The 19,618-nt window shown below is 38.5% G+C and overlaps 1 protein-coding gene across 3 annotated transcripts in view; it reads left to right on the forward strand.

The window, feature by feature from the left end:
- Positions 1-9,010: 9,010 nt before the first annotated feature.
- Positions 9,011-19,618, forward strand: part of LOC113030239 (roundabout homolog 1-like) — an 84,332-nt gene continuing 73,724 nt past the window's right edge. For 2 of the 3 annotated variants that reach the window (XM_080307013.1, XM_080307014.1), the window contains exon 1: positions 9,013-9,622. In XM_080307013.1, the coding sequence (XP_080163139.1) occupies positions 9,565-9,622 (58 nt within the window). In that variant the 5' untranslated portion in view covers positions 9,013-9,564. Of the gene's footprint in view, positions 9,623-19,618 lie in introns of all 3 variants that reach the window. The other variant, XM_080307015.1, reaches the window with a different exon arrangement.

The raw sequence follows: 19,618 nt of genomic DNA on the forward strand, positions 1-19,618 counted from the left end.
TTTAGGTGACATGAATGAGTTGAAGGGAAGTTATCAACTGTTTCTGAGAGACAAATAACACCAGGATCCTTTTCTAAGTAGCTGACAGCTGGTAACTGTGCAGGGGCGGGTCTAGCAAAGTTTTGCCAGGGGGCCAGGTAGGGCATTAACAGGGAAAGGGGGGCACAAAGAAATACTTTTCTTTCTTATTCTCATTTAAAATCTCTTGCCTTTAATAAATAGTTATCTGAATCTTACAACCAAGATGTAAAATGTATAGAAATCATGCATATACCAACAAGACAGTGTTCATCACTGTCATCACCACAGCGTTTGTTTTCATTCAAAGGCTTTATGGCTTTTCCTATAGTACCTGGTGGGCCGGTCTCTAGTCAAAATGCCCAGGCCGATTTTTTGTGAATTAATCTGAGAGGGTGCATTAAAAAATAAATGGCCAGGCCAGCGGTGCACATTGGAAATTAGCTCGCATAGACACATTAGTTGTGCCACTTCTCAATGACGGTGGCATCTTAGCTAACAACCCCAACTACCAGATTCAACTTGTAATTGGCTAAAAATCACTTAGCCTACCGGTGAGAGGGACGTTGCTAGCTGTCAGTTTTTTCAAGCGATGTTGAAATTTCTACATTCCGACATTTCAAACGCTTCAGGAGCTCTCCGCTCAGCGCAGCATCAGCACTGCGGAAATACACGGATACATCCATAGGCTCAAGACAGAATTCACAATGCTTTTTCTGGACTTTCAGGCGTATGGACCAATGTTTTCTTTTCTGATCAAACCAGAAAGCTTTAATGAGCAGCTGGATTTGTCTCGCATTAACTGGCTGAGTTAATGCCAGTTAATGCGACATCGAAATGCAGCTGATTAAAATGAAAACCTCGACTCTGTGGGGGTCAAAGTTTGCAGAACTACGAACGCAGCTGGAATCCTTAGCTGTGCGTGTTCGTGGAGCTTGTATTTTCACCTGCTGGACATCACTACCTGACAAGTTTAACTGTCTTCAGAACATTGCAGAGGCCTTATTGACAGTATTTGACTCTACATATCTGTGTGAGCAGATTTTCTCTCACACGAAGAGTGTCCTCAGGTAGTCGTCTGAATGCTGGACACTCAGAGACCATGTAACATGTGTATCTCTGTATTAACAAACATGCCATATTGGCTCAGTTCATTTTTCTTATCACTGTTGTGAGGAGACCATAAATAGCATTTGCATTTTCTGTTGTATAGTTCATTTGCTGTTATGGAGTTCTTGTTATTGATAAAAAGTGTCTTTTTTTATTTCAAAATAGCTGATAACTATTTGCTGATAGCTGCCAACATCTGTGAACAAATATAATTCTATAAAGTTGTTCTATATAGTGTGTAACTGTTAATATAGAGTGTTATTAAATTTATTGTTAATGCAGTCATATGGCACACTGACCTCTTAGGAAATTTTAGATGGCACTCATCATCAGAAAGGTTAGCCTACCCCTGCTCTAAGGTATCACCAACTGCTGTTGAAATATTTAAAAAATACAGATGTCAGCTGCTTGAGGATGCTGCGGTTTAAATATCCATCCATCCATCCATCCATCCATCCATCCATCCTCCCTCTTTCCTCGGGCTGCACCTGAAATGCCGGCTAAGCTAAGCCACTGTTCATCTGCAGAAAAGATACCTGGCGGCCCACCTGATCTTTTTTCTGAGCTTAAAAAAATGTCACCCTCATTGTGGAATCAGAAGAAAAGAAAGTTATAAACAAAGTAATCTGAATTCATGCTCTATATCTCTACAAACCTTCTAACAGAAGAATTGTAAAATCAGTCATTGAGATATTTTAGTCCGGTGTGATTAATTCACACACCTTTATACATTCCAACTGTCATATCTACAAGTTGACTGGTATAGAAGCACAATCAATTATTTAAGTAAGCAATTATTAACAGTCTTCAAATAGTACAGCTTGATTAGATTTTCTTGGTTCTAAAAAAATGAGTTCAATTTTAGATATCTAAATTAAACAAATCAAATTTTTAAAAGTGCAGTCATGAATCTCATGAAACACTCACACTTTGTCAAATGACACAAAAATACCTGGAACCTTAAGCTAGTACAGTGCCGTAAATATCCCCCTTTACACGCCAAAACCCATATCTTTTCATTGCTATGTGCACAGAATATTCATGCTTCATTCAAGTTTTTGGCACATTCACAGTGCTGGCTGTTGGTGCGTAATTCTCAGAACAATTAAAGTGGTGCATGGAGTTGATGGCCACAGGGTGCCAAGACATCCCAGGAATCTGGCTGTCCATCAGACAGCTAGGAAGAGTTGCAGTGCTGTTTGTACCACAGATGGCTGATCAGTAGAACTGATTTCTTTTCTTTTTTTCCTTGCCTGGAGCATTCATTGTGTCTCATCACCACACTCACTTGAGAGTAATGGTTTGTTTCATTTCACTTTGTGTGTGAAAAATGTGTATTTGCAGCATTAGGATGGGCTATGCAGCAGGTAAACGTGAGCATATTTCAATGGTGTTTGACTTGGAATATGTATGAGCGCATGAAATTTTGATGGAGCACTTCAGCACAAAGCGTACTCCTACTCAGTTTTCCACAAAACAGACAGAGAGCGTCTTTAAGATTTAGAGGCTCGCTTGTGTGTTGGGGTTTGAAAGGAAATTCAGCACAGACACCACAGCAATCTGCATTCACTTGTTAAGGTTGGACTGGATTAGACTGAAGCAGGCAGACCCAACATTTGTCTGTATTCTGGATGCATTTCAGAGCAAAGTCCATCTGTCTGCCTCTTTTTCTTTATTGTAGAACTTTTACACAGAGACACGCCTGCACAAACTAGCCAGCAGGATAGATGATGGAGAAGGAATGATTTCACTTTGGAACTGTAATAAGAATATCTGTGGTAACAATTTCCTACATTTTTTGGGAGTTTAAAATGGTTTAAAATAGCAATAAAGCACACAAGGAACTACATGTACAGTATATTGAGCCATTTATTTCTAAAGGATGTTCCAAATTTGAAATGTGCTAACACTCTTTTCCCCCATCTTTTTGTCCAAGCTTCTTTTTCGAGGTCTTCCCGAAGACCCACTTTGCCTTTTGGGACTATGCTGGTTATTCAAATATTCATTCTCATTGGCCTGCTTTGTATGAACAACCTGCAGCAGGGCTGTGGCATGGACTTTTTATCAGGTGAGAATCTCATACGTGGGTGTGAGAACGATGAAGAGTAATATATTAGGACGCACTATTGTGATTTACTAACTTGAACTTCTCCTGTAGGTGCATTTATGTTGTCCTGGATGAAAACATGAAAACAAAGATCACTTGCATCTGTTCTTGTCTTTTTCAGTGAAATGCACACCCTGCCTTACTGTACAATACGCATTGCTGCTCTGTGTATGCAAACTTTCATTGTAATCGAGCTCACTGATTATAATTATATACGCTTTGAGCTGTCTTTGAGTGAGATTATCTTCTACCAGTTATTATGTAAAATAGATTGGAATTTGTAATTTTGCTTGATGTTCTGTTCTTTTATTTCAGTTTCAAATGACTAAATCTCCTTATCAGATATGTAAACCTTTAGCTTTACTTATATATTGGCGTTTGTGGGCATCATTTAAAAAACTTAAATACTTAAGGACCGAAACTATAAAAGCCCAAACATTATACCTCTGTTCCATTTTCTTGCACCCAGCTCTGCTGTATTGATTAGGCAGTGGCGCCCTCTAGTGGTAGAGTTTTAGAAAATATCTGAAGCTATACAGCATATCACACCCATACCACTCACCATTAATTTCCCCCAAGATTGGGACGATCTTGGGGGAAATTAATGAAAACCTTGAGGTTGATCTATGTGAGCATATGCATATGAATAGAATGACTGCTCACAGTATTGCAAACACACAGAAATGTACCTAAAACATTTTGAGAAATGTTTCATTCTCAGTTTAAGGTCATAATACATATATATGAATGTCAGTAAGCTATACAAAAGTTTTACTGCATACCAAGCTAAATTTTTTATATCATAATTGATGTTGCATTAGATTTAGTTTCGGCTTACACATAAAAGATCACATTCCTCTCGTGACTAAGTCATTAGGAAAACTTGTACACTCCTTTCTGCTACTGCAGGATTAAATTTGAATACACTTCACAGGGTTGGCATTTATAAAAATGTGCTTCCAAAGCAAAATGTATTTATCTACTGGGAAACATCTTTTTAACTTCATCTATTTATTCACTTCAACCAGCCCAGTCATCATTTCAAGTCCTTTTCTAAAATGTCAACTGAAGTTCATAAAACTTCTTTGTTAAAAATGCTTCTTTCTTTTGGGTACTGAGAGATGATTTACATTTATTTGTTCATTTTTTTAAAAAACCTATCTTACGGTGTTCACAATCATTCTGCAACAATTTTCAGTGTAGTTTACTGTTTGTGGATACATTTAGGCCATGAAGATATAGATTACATATATTATGTAGGTCAAAAAATACTGTATTTTTTTTACACTTGCTGTTGTTTTTCCATGCAAACAAATATAGACAAACACAGAGGAAACCATGAGGTCATCACCCAGTCGCCCGCATCTGAACAGGAAGTCGAACAAGGCAACAACCAGGGGTATAAAGGTATGATCCACTCATCAGTCTTTTGTAAAGCATCGTGTCGTTGTGACTACAATGTGCAGAATGCTGGAATTAATTTGGTTTTATGCTTGCATGTTCCTAGTTTGCATTTACTTTTCATTGCATTCTCTATTGCCAGTAGTTGTTCAACTAATCCTGTTGCTTTTGCTTTGGTTTTATCTTGCAAAATAGCTTCAAAGAAGCATCTGAAATAAGCTTCAACAAAGCTGCCGGTGAAGTGTTGCCCCAGGATGTGCTGATTCTGTATTTGTCCTTTGAAAGACACAATTTTGATCCCATTTCCCAGGAAGAATACCACATTTCCTTTTGCTGACAAAGACTCTAATACCATTTAATGCCAGTTCAGCAGCTGTCGACCGCAAGTCCTGTGTCCAAAGCCAACACAGTTCAATCCTCTATCCCTTTGCTCTGACATTTTATGGTGAGGGCTTTGACATGGGGGTATATTGTGGTGGAACAAAGCTAAACATTTAAGTGTTCTGTCTCTGTGGTTTCTGAAGATGAAAAAATCGCCCTCAATAAACTGATTTATATGCTGAGCACTCTTCCTAGCCTCTGAAGCAAAGTTAAGTCAAACACAAACAGAAAATGACATGCCACAATAATTATGTGAGTGTGTTTTTCTAATCCATAATGGGCACCATGAAGATGTTTTCTTTTTCTATTATGAAATCAAAAGTGGAGTTCCATTGTTAGTTTATGTGGCACTAATGGGTGAAAGTGGAATTCTTGATCCCTTTCTCACATCTAAAATCTTAGTAGACCAGCAAGGAAAGAAAAAATACTGTGAGATGGCGCAAAGTTGAAAAGATATCCAAGTCTTAATGAATGATGAGACCATCCGGGCAGCTGCCAGTTTGGAGGAAGACCGAGAAAAACAGAAGGCATGGCTGTTGCATCAGCTTTTCTGACTGTGTTGTTAAATGTGAAGGCAAGGGCTGCTTCTCATTTTGCCTCAGTACTTTGCATGACCCTGAGCAACTGTAGTGAAAGGCATTTGACAACTATGATGCAAACAAGACATGAAAAAGCCAATGAACTGTCAGATGAGGAGCAAAGAGCGGTGAATCAGCATGGAAATTACAGCTAGTAATGGGTAAAATATGTGAAAAGGAGCTGCTAATGGCAGTGATTTGTCACATGCACAACTGGTATGAGCAAAAAATATCATGAAAGATCTTTTTTGTGTGTGTGTAACAGCTTTTAAAACCTGTCTGCATCTTTAGTGGATAAAAACAGTTGATAGTGCTTAACAGACGATCGAGGCCAAGTTTATTGCTCTGTTGAGATTCCAAATTATTTATTTTTTTGTAAATATATTTTTTTGGGAGGGGGAAGAGGGGCGATTTGGCTTTGTGCTTACTGGAGATATTTTCTCCCTTGGATGAGAACCAACTGGATATCCACTCTGGGGTGAAATAAATAAATAAAATTAGGTCTCAGTACTTGGCACGCTCTCCTTGAATTCCTTGCCATTAAATGCGCTGTGTTGTCGTGAAGACGTGCACGTCTTTGTGTTCATTTTTTTTTTCATTTTACACCATCTGTTCCTGGAAATATTGGTGCTTTGGGTTGTGAAATACACAACAGAATTCACAAACTCTGCATTTAGCGGCGCATACTGCACCTGGCATTATGTAGAGGCCATGCATGCATAAAACAAAAGAGGCATGGGTGAACCTCTGTTTATCTTCTTTTTGTTGTTCTTTAGCTCTACTGTGATTCCAGCCAGTATATTCATATTAATGCAGTAAATTGAGACTAATGATGAAGTTATTACATCACCAAACGATATGTCTTGCAATACAATCACAGGCCTGCTCTTCCTTATAGTCTCAGCCAACTGGGCTGCCAGAGAGTCATATTGCAGGGATGATATTTACGTGCAAGTAATGAAAGAAATGTAGGCAAACAGAGACCCCCTTTGGGAAAATAAGAAGGAAAATGCAATATGTGCAGTAAATAATTAAAAGTGAATAATGGAGGAAACCACTGTCCAATTATTTTTTTTAATATCACTGTGTTGTTAAAATTATTTTTAACACTATAAATGGTTTAGAAAGGTAGAAAATGCATAAAGGCGGCAGAGAATCAGAGGTGTTTACAATGAAAGCCATTGAGTGCGTGTTTTATGAAGCCAGACGAGAGCTCATAGTGAGACTGTAATTTCCCATATTTTACTGGTTGTTTACCAGCTGTGATGTCTTGGCATGGAAAGCTGAATGCATTCGACAGAGCCATCAGAGGTCCACAATGGGCAATTACAGGATTTGAGGCATGAGGGCAGGGACGGCTGAGTAAGTAAACTTTGTTCAGTCTAAATGTGACTTAAAAGAGCAGAAGCTACTGAAGATTACCACTTCTGTGGCATGAGAGGGTGGTCACATTTGCCCTAAATGCATAATTACTGTTTACTCCTTTTTTGTTACTAATTTCAGTCAGATATGTGGAGGAATTTTTAAATGCATGCTTTTTTATTGCAAAAATTGAGGGGTACCTATTGTGCTCATTTCCAAATTTATTATATTTCAGTTTTTTTCTACTCTGCTAGAGTGGCTTTGCATGATTCACGGTTCAAAATAATACTTATTTATTTTTTAAAATCTGTCTGAAACAAACCATTTTAGCTCCTTTTAAGCTATCTTTCTTAGATTTGAACTGCGGGTGGGTGGAGCGTGTGTGCATACAGAAAAATAAACATATAAGGTATTGCTGTGCCATACTCCAAATTTTGGTATCAATCCAATGCAAGTAATTACAGGGCTAATATTGCCACTACCACTATCAATACCAATACTTTTACCCATCTATAAAAGCAGCATATGTAGGAGAGAGAGCAAAGAGATTAATGGGATGTCTCATCATTAATTTGCAAATTCTGAACACATTTTAATGACTAGTGACTTAGTACAGCAAAACACACCATTCAAGTTTTTATATTTTTGAAATTGTTCTTTATTTGCGAGCTGAATTATAAAGGCGCATGTCTCTAAATGACTTTGGCTATCAATAAATTAGATATGACAGTCAACACAGAAAGGTTCATACACACACACACATTTAACATACTGAACTTAGAAGACAAAAACAAAGTATTAATCCTGTTGCATTAGTAATGATCCGGGGTGACAGAGTCAGAATTCAACGTTAACATTTAATATCACTACTTCTGTACTTCTAAATTTCTAAAGGAGAAGTGAAATTTCTCAGGAGCGATCCTAGCTCAGTAGGTAGAGTGGTGGCCCCATGATCGGAAGGTTGGGGGTTCGACTCCACTGAACGGCTACCCTGAGGTACCCCTGAGCAAGGTACCGTCCCTACACACTGCTCCCCGGGCGCTGCACTCGTGGCTGCCCACTGCTTCACTGGGTGAATGGGTTAAATGCAGAGGAACTATTTCCCTATGGGGACTAACACGCACACTTTACTTTTTACTTTACTTTTCCCATGGACTGTGCTGCGCTCTTGCAGCCAGCAGAGGGAGCCCGGACCTGCTCAGACGACAAATACATTTCTTTGGTTCACTAGGTTAGAGAATTAGACCAACTGCCAAGTTTATAGTTTTCTTTATCGATAGAAAGTATTTATTTAATCGGATTATAACTGAGGATGTCCAGTTATTACTTCAACGTGACATTAGGACACAATCCACGAGATATTACATTTCTAACGCACTTTAAAATATCATCTAATTTCACAGGAGTATGAGTGGGGGTCACAGGGTGCGAGCTGGATCGATTTTTTCAATTTCCCTGAAAAGCACAGTGACGCTTCAGCCTCACAGATGAAGGCACACTTTACCAGCTCATTAAGATTGTAGCACTTCTTTGTGTGTTGCCCGAGCCTGTCCCTTTTGGATATAATAAGAACACAGTGCACGTCTCTCTCCTTGATGGTGGGATAAAAATAGTATAAATCATTCATCAAGGTCATTTGTTCACTTCAGCAGTAGTCACACTTTAAAATATCGAGTGTAGTTTAGATGGGGGAAATCTGCATGTGACTAAAAGCACTTCTTAAAATATTGGGTAATGATGGGCACCTGACAAAGGGTTTAGTTGGAGTTTACTATAGTCCTCTGCAGGCTGCCGCCGTTCATTAAACAGGACTGATGTTGCTGGAGTTGCCTGATGTGTTACATGATCTTGTGACACTTTGCTATTTAATTTCTTAAACTGGATATACCGTGTTCCGATGGTTTTATGACATATATTAGACTTCTTCAGCCTCATCTTTAAAAAAGTTGAGCACGATGCAAAGCCAACTGGAGCCTTTTTGCTGTCAGTGTATCCGTATGCGGTTAAATGGTGCCTGATTCGCAGGAATCTCCTCTGCACAACAGAAAAGCCTGTGACTGGGTAGGCAAGTCAGACCAGCTCTGAGCGCAGAGACGCACGGCGCCTCATCCAACCAGCGTCAGTCCCACTAAATCGGGCTAACACTACACATTTTTAAACCATTAAAGTGACTGCAAGTGGACGTTTCGGATCTTTTTTCTTCTTCTTCTTCTCGATCCTTTCTCTTCATTCAGCTGCGGAAATCTTCTTTCGAAGTCGGACAAATCTGATCCCAGATGAATTCCGTGAAGTTAGCGGCATTTGGAAGTGAGGAGCTGGGTAGTGGGAGTGGAGAAAATCCAAGTGGTGTTGAGTGGATTAGGGCTACTTGTCGGATAACCCGCAAGGATGTCTCCGACTGATTCGAACTTTGATTCAAACACAAACTCAGTGTCCGAGGAGCAGTTGTGAACATTACTGTCTGTATTACCGCGGAGCTCAGGAACTCTCCCTCCACCCCGATCCCCCCTCTGTCTTCGGCTCTGCTGTAGAACTTCCTAAATTAGATGAAATAGACAAGAAAACGCATTCTCACTGGATTAACACCGTTTCCAGCTGCTCTTAGAGATGCCTGCTTATCTCACAGGAGTTTACCTTCTGCTGGTATTTCTAAACATTTCTTCAGGTATGAGTTGCTTATTGCCTAAACATTTTTCCCCTCTCAGCCTGTGTTCTAGTGATGGAAAGTTTCCAAATAATACCCGATGGGCACGTGCATATGCAAAAATGTAGCGATGGTGAAACAGAAAGTGAAGGGAAAGAAGATGATGGATTTTCTCAGTTGTATCTGTAACAGCAGCCCGCAGGTATTTGGGTCACCTTTGCTCTCTGCAGACTGCAGTACCAGTGTGTGGCCCCTGACCCATGCTGCGTGCTGACTGGAGTAGCTGGAGGTGACCCTGCTGTCCAGTGAAATACTTTTTATAAACCACTTATTATAATTCATTGGAGCTCACAGCTGAATGCATGGGCTGCTGTTAAGTTTATGTGAGAACTCTCAGTTTTGCAATAGCATGAGATCATTTGCATGACTAAGTGCAGGAGGAGTTAGCTGGATGTGGTAGGTTGTCGCCTTTTTAAATTCATTATATAGGGGTGTACTTAAGAACAGAGGCTCTGCAAAATATCCTCTCATGTTCAGGCACTGCAAGTTGGGAAATCAGCCACCAGCCATCTTTAAACATCATTCTCACTGGGAGAAATCTGAGACAAAGACTGAAAAAAGAGAAAAGCTTTTGGATTACCAGTATGCACATTGATTATTACCCACAGAGTTTTATTTTTGTCTATTGAATGGCCAAGGTTAACCTTGAGCAGTGAAGTCACAGGTGGAGGTTGGGGGTGCATAACCTGAAAGAAAGGTTTTATTGAAGTGTTTTGTGCAATTTATTGTGATGTATTGGCTCATGTTGAATAACCCACAATGACTATTTGAAAGCACGCGTTTCCAAATGTTTGCAAATGTAGCCTTAATATGTGTGCATGCGTATTTCTGAATGCACTTTAGACTCAAAACACATGAAATGACATTTGTTTCATTTACTATTTATATATTTATTTATTTATTCGTTTAAAGAAACCCTGATACTCTGTGCTGGCGCCAGACTCGTTCACTCTGTAAAGCATAGGCAGCTGTCAGTAACATTAACAGTGGCCACAAGCTGCAAAGGAACTGCTGTGTTTTCAGCACTAGAGCTTTCGTAAGTGTCTGACACTGAGTGATGGTTTTATCTGATGCAGAACTTCCTTTCCTTGACAGCACACAAGGTGATTCTTCCAAAGGCTACAGCAGCTCAAATAACTTCAGAAAAGACGTGTGGCTTAAACACAACCTTACTTTTGGATCACATTCTTTAAAATAAACATAGTTGTATTTACTTCACACTTTCCAAACCGCTGAATATGTCCTAAATGGTCTTCCAGGCCACTTTCATGAACGCAAAAACAGTAACGTGGCTATAATGCAGCTTTTAACCTGCTCTTTTCTTAAATTTCAGTGGTCAGTCAAAAAAAGGGGGAAACACGCTAAAGCTTGCCCATCCTCTTCACCAAGAGCACTAAAATGTGCGTGACACCAATTTTCCAGTACGTTGTCTGTAAATTTGCACACTGACAAATTTGGTAACCGCATAATTCCAAGAGTTTTCAGGGAGATTTGAGAAGTATGACTCACTCATCTAGTTTAAAAAAAAAATGTCTCTGAACTATAATCATCTATAGCCATAGGCACCTACTCAATGCTATTTTTTGTCAGGATACAAGAAGCAAACTGGCAAGAGGAAGTTTAAAGTGAACATAATAACTTCTGTGTGGTTAATGTGAACAGAAATTAACCCCTTAGTAGAAGGCCAAGTACTAATAACAGTATTTAACAGTATTTACTTCATTCTCTTTTGACTAATGCAGTGGACATTTTTTATTACAAATGGTCACCAAGTGAGTTGGAAGAAGCTACTAGGTGCAGAGTACATGCAATACCACAGTTTGAACCCATGAGAGAATGCTCTTATGATTGATTATAGAGAGTTTATACCGGAGATAGCTGCCATTTCTCTTGCAAATGGTCCAAATTGCAATCAGAACGATTACATCGTTTTCCCATTTCTAATGTGTTTAATATAAACACACCTAAATATGGCAAATATCCAGCTCTTCAAGCTGGATGTTTGGTGACTTGATCATACACAGAAACCTTCAGCTATTGGTGTCATTTTAAGTAATAAATCAGGTAATAAGGATGATGTTCAATAATCTAAATGACGCACAAAAAAGCACGTGCTCTTGTCGAGATGGCCTTTTCCTTTTCTTCCCATGTGCACATCTTAATTATGCGTCCCCAGAGCGTTGTTGTCTCACCATTCTACCTGCTTTGTTTAAAGGTCTGCAAAGACTGCATAAAAAGGTACTTCAGGAAAATATAAGATCGGCCCATTCTGTTGTTCTTCATTAAGATGACTGTTTTACAGCTGCGCTTTCAAACTAAGTCGAGGATCATTATAAAAACACTGCCAGCTTAACTGTCACTAGGATCATTACTTTAGCCTTTAGCAATAAGTATCCAAATCCTCTGAGGTGACATCTTACCTTTATAAACCTTCTCATCCATGCACTATCAGTGGATTAGCTTACTGATAGCAAAACCATATTCTCAGTCAGTATGATTGTTAAGTACAAGAGGGACTCAGAGACCAGCAGGACACAGCCCAATTTTATCATCGCTGTGAACAGCAACCCCGCAGAGGGTAGTTTAGCTGAAACATCTGGCCTACCTCCTGGAGCTTGCTGTACGCAGGTCACAGATCACACATACTTATCATTTTGTTTCGTGTCCTGTATGCTATAGGTTGACTTTTGTGGCTGGACAAAACATCCAGCACCTGTTACTCAGAGCTAGACTTCAAACAATAATGGTTTGACTGGGGGAAGCTGACACTAAGCTAACAAGACTCCCTACAGTCATTGTGATGGTGACAGTGATGAGATGACTTCCACTACTAATGAGGATTTCTTTGCTATGGATGATAGGGCTGATAGGATGTCTTTGTATGCCAAGAATTCTTTTGTTTGTTGGTTGAAATTGTGTTCCTTAGGAATAATGCAGCTTATAAGCTACAGTAGACATGTGTTTGGTTGGAAAGAACCTTCATGAATGTTTATTTTGGTTTGAATACACCAGTATGTGGGGTCTTCTTCACACTGACTGAGTACACGCTTCTTAAACAACCCTGAGCTGGTTGCAGATTTATGTGTCCCCATGAGTTCCAGTAGCTTTATGTTTTTCTTACTGCTCTTTAAGATACATCAGACTTATACATCTGAACATCAGATTGTATGGATGCTTCATTTTAACCATTTGAATGTGATAGACATCCTAAATCTTAGTGGAATTTTTCATTGTCATTCAAAGCATCCAGATCAGAGAGTGTAAAAAAATTAGGTCGTTTCACATGAAGGTTGTTTGACACAAGCATTTACTCATGAGAAGCTGGCCCATCAAGAACTGTTGAAACAGAATAACTAAGGCTGCATGTTTACTCCCCCAAACCCCTGCAGATGTTGCTGCAATTGTTTGGTTCAGCCTGAATGTGCATAAATGCATACGCAATGCCGTTAGCGGGAGCTTGTTTTTAATGTGTGTTTTCAGATTGTCTGCTGAAAGCTGTGATTCATAATTGCTTCCCTTGTTTACTCACTTGTTTCTTGTGGTGCTGTGGGGCTGAATGTGGTTGCTTGCCTGGGGAGGAACAAGCTACTGGGAGCTTCGACGAGTGCCTCTGGGCCTGTGGGCAACAGGTCATCACACCTTCGCACAGACACACAAACATATACACAGAGAGGCAAAAGTGCTTGCACATCTCATTTTGAGGGGGATCGATTATTGTCTGCCTCCCCTGCAAAGGTAGCAGGTTGCTTGCCTGGAGGATCTTCACAAATCTCTACTACTGTCTCAGTCTTTTCAAGTCACATTTTAAAAATAGAACAAAAAACCAAAAAAATAATGTAATAATAAGAGTTTAAACTGTTTACCTCAACAGGATAATATTTATACAGTGTCACAACTTAATAAAGTGTAACAGCAACTCATGCATGTGTGAATCAAATTATGTTGTTATAATTAAAACATTATTAAAAGCATAAAGCTCAGCATAAAATTTAACTTTATGTCTCAGTGTAATTGTTAACTCACTGTGTATTCAATCAGAGTGATATAATATATAGAAAATCAATGTAGTTTTGTTCATTTGGCATGAATCCAGATCAAGACACCCCCCCCCCCCCCCCCCAACATTTGGTGAGCTTTGCAGGCTTTGTTCAGCAGCAATATTTTCTTTGAGAAGAAAAAAAATAGTTTGGTATGATCTCTCCAAATTTGCAGACTATTTACATGCACAAAAACTGTATTGTACACTAAATGGAAAGACCTGAAAAGCCAACCTTTATTTTTATTTATTTTTTTAATTTGGCTGTTATGCTTGTCAATCTGTGGTGTTGTTCTTCATTCCTCAAACCCTGTCAAGAAAACCTTAAATAGTAAAGCAATAGCTTTGCTCATCTGGAGAGAAAAACGTCTAAGCTTCAGAAATGGCTGTGGGTTTGTGGTTTTCTCTGGGTTGTTTGTACTCCTCTGGCCATAGTTTCCTGTTCTGAGGTTATTGTCCAGCTATGTCTGTGTGTTGAAGCACTTAGGATAATTACTTCTCTAAATAAATCAGCTCTCCATTGTCCTGAGGTTTTATAAATATTGTGATATTCTGCGCCCAAAGTGTGTGGTTAATCTGCATAATCTGTTGTTTCATTCTCTGACAGTCAAGATGGGTTAAGGCATGCTGTGCTGATATTTTCAGGGAAATCTCTGAAATTTATCATTGGGACCCATTTCCCATTGGTGCTAGCAGTGATTGGAGTGCTATAATGGTGGCAATACTTTAAAATGTAATTATCTATTCTTCCAGGGTTTGGATTTGAAAGGGTCAGAGTAACATGACCTCAGAGATACTTCTTGAAGTGACCTCTCTGAGTTATCTCCTTTCCATCCAGGCATACCAGTAATCAATAGAGTCAATATTCTGTTTGATAGGTCTTTAGAAGTCGTTCCATCGTAAAGCTCAGACATACGTGGAAAACCACATATATTCTCTTACATATCTATTAGGCTACCTCTGACTGTTAAACCTATACAGTAACACAGGCTACCAAAGAAAATGGCTGAGGATTGCGATAGACCCCATCAGCAATGCACATTACCCATTTCCTCAATCCTTCTCATCTTTCACCTTTATTTGTCTCCTGTCTCTCCCCGTCATTACTGACAAGCTTCAAAGCTCTCTATGTGAAGACTTCAGCATAAAGAACTGTTTCCCACCAGAGCGTCTCCCACCGAAGAGCCCGAAACGTGCATAAATTTCTTTTAATTAGGGCACCTATTATTAGTTAGCACTTGAAACACTGTGCTTTGGATCAGTGTTTCATTTAGGATTTTTTGTCAGCATTGGGGTGGGAAAGGTTTTTGTTGTTCCTGAGTAGTGCATGGGTAGTCTGTTGGGAAAAGTGTTGGGAAAGCGATGCTTGACTGTAAAACATTCTAAGGATATATTAACTGGCATCTATTTGTTAATACATAATTTAAATTTAACATGCAACTTACAGGATATACATTAGCCTAAGTGGCATTTTTTATGCAGTCTGAGTTAGTACACTTCTTTTATGTGGACGTTTGTGGAAGCAGAGTGTTTGATGAGCAGTAGATAAATCTTGCTGAGAAACAGAGGATATTGCACTTTCATATGAAAATGACTTTTTAGTGTGATCTACTTTAGGAAACCCGCCTCAAAAAAAGAAAATTTCACAATATATTGTGAATTAATCACTCTATAAACAGTACGTTGTTTTGCATGTTGAAGTATAATAACAAAAAGACTGAAGTTTCATATTTGAATATATTCCAAACATGTTTTAGAAGAAAAGTTAAGAGGAGCTTTTCATCACACTGGATATTTTCAGACACCAGGATAGTGACAGATGGTGTGGTGTCAGCTTCTCAAGTATATGGAACCGAGCCACTGGGTGCTAATAATATATTAGAATTTTATGTCAGTCAAATTCAGACGCTGAGATGAAACGCAACAGTCTCGAACAGACGAACAGAACCTCAAAGCCAAACACTGTACCCAATATTCCCGTCATTAGACAGAGGTTGGTGCAGGTGAAAGCATCTCAAGTGTTTTGATATTAACTCTCATTAGCTTGTGAAGACAGTGGAAAATATGTGCCCTATGTGTTAGTCACCATATGCATGGACATGTGGACTCTGTGTGTAAAGATTCAAAGTATTCTTAACTTTAAAACCTATAACTTTGGTAAAGTTAGGAAATATAAATATATATTCATGCAAAATGTTAACGTCAGTCATGTTTGGTGTTTTTTGTTTTTTTAATAGAGGGCTATGAGCATCTGACAGCTAATTTAGCATGCTGTAAAAGCATCAAACATACATGTTACAAATGTATGATGCACATTGTATTCAGTTTATCTTTCACTGCTATCGCTGAATAATAACCATTTTAATTGAATAACCATTTTCTTCATTTTCTATAATTTTCTCAGCCAGTCCACAAGAAAAAGAACTCTTTTTATTTTTTGCCTGCTCTCATCAAGAATTTTCCATCTTTGAATTCAGCTCTAGACTTTGTGTAAATAAGGCTGAAACTAATATTGTAATAAAGCCGGGCTTTGCCTGCTTACTAGATTCAATTTTCTCTCTAGCAGTGCTGGGCTTCACTGTGCCTGCCGGCCATTTTTTGATAGTCTGTGAAACTGAGGCTTGCTGAGTGATACGATAGGCCACCGGCCAGTGTCTCATCCAATTAGAAAATGGCTCAGGTTAATGAGAGAGAACGAAAGGAACAAATGTTGACAGGGATGGCATCGGCAGGCTTTGGTCACGGTGTTGTGAAATACGTTAATTAACCCGTGTTCAGAATCTGTATGAAAACAGAGATAAAAAGAAAGTTCAGCTGCTCATTCATCTCACAGAGGTTGTGTTTGATTTCCCAATGCAATGAGAGCTAAAAGAGCAGATTTACACCATATTTAAATCCAATCCACAAAAAAAAAAAATACCTGCGGTGTTTTGCTGACTTCAAACAGCTACTTTGTCATGAACTTGATCAAATGAGAACTGTAGCCAGATTTGGTTTTATTTTCCACAAATCAACTGCGTTTACATTGTGTCAATACAATCTTTTGTAAGCAGCTCATTACATCATTATTTCTGAAACTGAAAACAACGTGTTAACTCTTAACACAAGTTTGTACAACACACAAAGAAGCATTTTACCTCAGTAACACCTTTTTTTGATAACCGCAAAAGCATAAAGAGGTTATTGGATCATTACCCTTCAAAGAATCCAAAAGCAAACCCAAAAGCTGGGCTTATGCGTCAACAATCAACCTAAGAGCCTGTGCCAACACGTGCGATCTACAGCACCATTGCAAATGGAGCCAAATAAAAAGCTGTTCACACAGATAAATTCTCAAATTGCTGCCACATGAGTAATCACCCTGAAAAAATCTATTGGCCTCTCCTATGGTAAGCTTTTATCTTTTACAGAAGTAAAAAAAAAACCCAACAAAACAAAAACCTGAACTTATCAGTGCTTTAGTCTTTCAAATAGCAGATATAGAGTGAAAAGAATGATATCTGTGGAGTGGAAGTGACTGACAGGATTGTTAAAAATAAAGAAATAATGGTCAGGATATTATAGACTTCCAGAAGCCAGCTCTCATTCTCTCACTGCTGTGCTTTCTTGCCACTTGTATGTTACTGCATTACTGATTCATGCTTTATGTGTGACACTGGGAAGTCAAACTCCCATAATCAGTTTGAATAAATAGCATTACCACCATTTGTTATTATATGATTTATTTTAAGCAGTTTTACAAATGGTGGGAAATACTAAATTTTTTTAAAGAAAGATAAAAAAAACAAACCCAGATTCAATTGGATTAAAACTGCATTTCGCATCGCAAGTCCACTAAGGCCTAATATTTCAAATGAGGAATGTGTTTTTATGGTGGTAATATAGCACCACCAGCAGCAGCAGAAGCGGCAGCTGTGTTTTGATAAGACTTACATGTGGTTCCTTGGCATGAACGCTGCCAATGTGTGAAACACCAGTTGGTGTTTTTAAAATGTTCAGACCTAAGATTTGAAACTGTTTTGAGAAAAGACAAAATTACATTTAAATGTCATATACACTGCTGCATAAGCATTTCCAGGTGAACCTGCTGATTTGTGGGTAAAAAGTAACATGCCACGCTTTATTTCTTCAGTACTTGTTAAAACCAGCTTTCAGAGAGTTTCCTCATTACAAGGAACCGAAGGACGTCTGAAAAACCAGATTCCCTGAAGGTCTGATGAGTTAAGCAATCAGAAGATATTTATTTCCCTTTTCTTTGTTCCACAAGTAGCACGAATAAGTCCAACAGGTGTCAGCCAGCTAAGATAACAGGCTGTTAGTATCATAAGAAAGTGCAATGTGCTTTGCAAACTGAGAGCGCAACCCATTTTTAATGTCTTAATGTGCAGGAAATGAGCCCATTTTAAGAAATGTGCTCATTTAGTTTCTTTCCAGTGATTAAGATTAAGAAGACTATTAACAATCTTAATGTGTTAATTGGTAAACGTCAGAGATGCTTGTGGATGGATTTCCTTGTCTTTAGTCAAAGATTCCCCTTTCAGTATTTAAGTTATACTAATAATCTGCCTGTTGCAGACACAGGTGAGAACAGAATTGATCTTAATATAATTCTTGGCAAGAATAAAAACATGAATATTGTCTAAAATGTAGAATATGTGTCAGTGTAATCTATCTGCAATGCTAACAGCAGCACTAAAAAAGAGAAATCCAAAAAATACAGAACAATATAGCATGAAGGAAATTTCTGTATTATTTTTTATGGCTATTTTTTATGGATTTTTTAGCTTCACACCAAATGTTACTATTTAAAATGTACAGAAATACCCCAAAACACCTGAAAAAAAATCCAAGACATTATTTTTATTACTATTGTTATTTCTCTTATTATTATGGCAATGAAATGTATACTGTATATCAGGTATATGTCTACATTTGGGGCTTATTGCACAGCAGGTGAAATTGATTGAGCTATAAAACTATAATAACTGTCTTAATAAGATCTTATGTTTGCTGTAACTATCTGTACAATCCATGACTGTGGCATCGTGTTCTGCGTCTTCATTATAGAGACAGAATTTGAGACTTTAAGAAAGAAGGGTTTGGAGGAAATTGCCAGCTTATTTGGGGGTTTAATTGTACGTGTGTCCATTAATATTATGACATGGCATAAATAGCGTGTGTACAGTATGTGTTTGTGCATGAAATGGGATTTTGCCAATGAGAAAGACTTCTATTATAGTGCTTCAGTTTTGTAGTTGAATTTAGTGCTTTGGGCAAAGTCTGGCTCCCCTCACAGTGTGACAGTTAGTTCACATCTGGGCTGTCACTACCAGGGGCACAATTAGGACCAAAAATAAATGTAGGTCATGCACATGTGACATGCAATAGCGCAGCATGAGCCTAATGGGACATTAAAGTATTGATTTATTTAGTTTAGGAAAAAAATGTTTTATTTAAATAAAACATTTATTTTTTAAGTTTCAAGTCTCTAAGGGTACAGGGAAGGAAAAAACATAGACTACAGGTGGTCTGGTGTACTCAGTTTAACTGATTATACTAAGACTGTAGACTACACTGTAGCTTCAGCTAGTGAAATGATAAGACACACTTAAAAACTTTAAATAATGCATTTCATTAAAAAATCTAAATGTGTAATAATTCATTACAGATATACAAATGTGTGTGTGTGTGTGTGTGTGTGTGTGTGTGTGTGTGTGTGTGTGTGTGTGTGTGTGTTTTTCCTGTAATCATAACAAATGACCTTTTTGCCAATTCACTGTCTCTCTATTCATGGGAGGTTTTGCTCTCGGGCTCTGCTTGAGTGATAATCAATGGCCTGTACAGCCACTTTACTTTCCACTGAACATTTAATGGAGTGAGAATAAGCCTCTCAGATGGGCTACTGGCCTTTCCAGGCAGTA

The sequence above is a fragment of the Astatotilapia calliptera genome, chromosome 10, assembly GCF_964374335.1.
Source record: "Astatotilapia calliptera chromosome 10, fAstCal68.1, whole genome shotgun sequence".
Lineage (NCBI taxonomy): Eukaryota > Metazoa > Chordata > Actinopteri > Cichliformes > Cichlidae > Astatotilapia > Astatotilapia calliptera.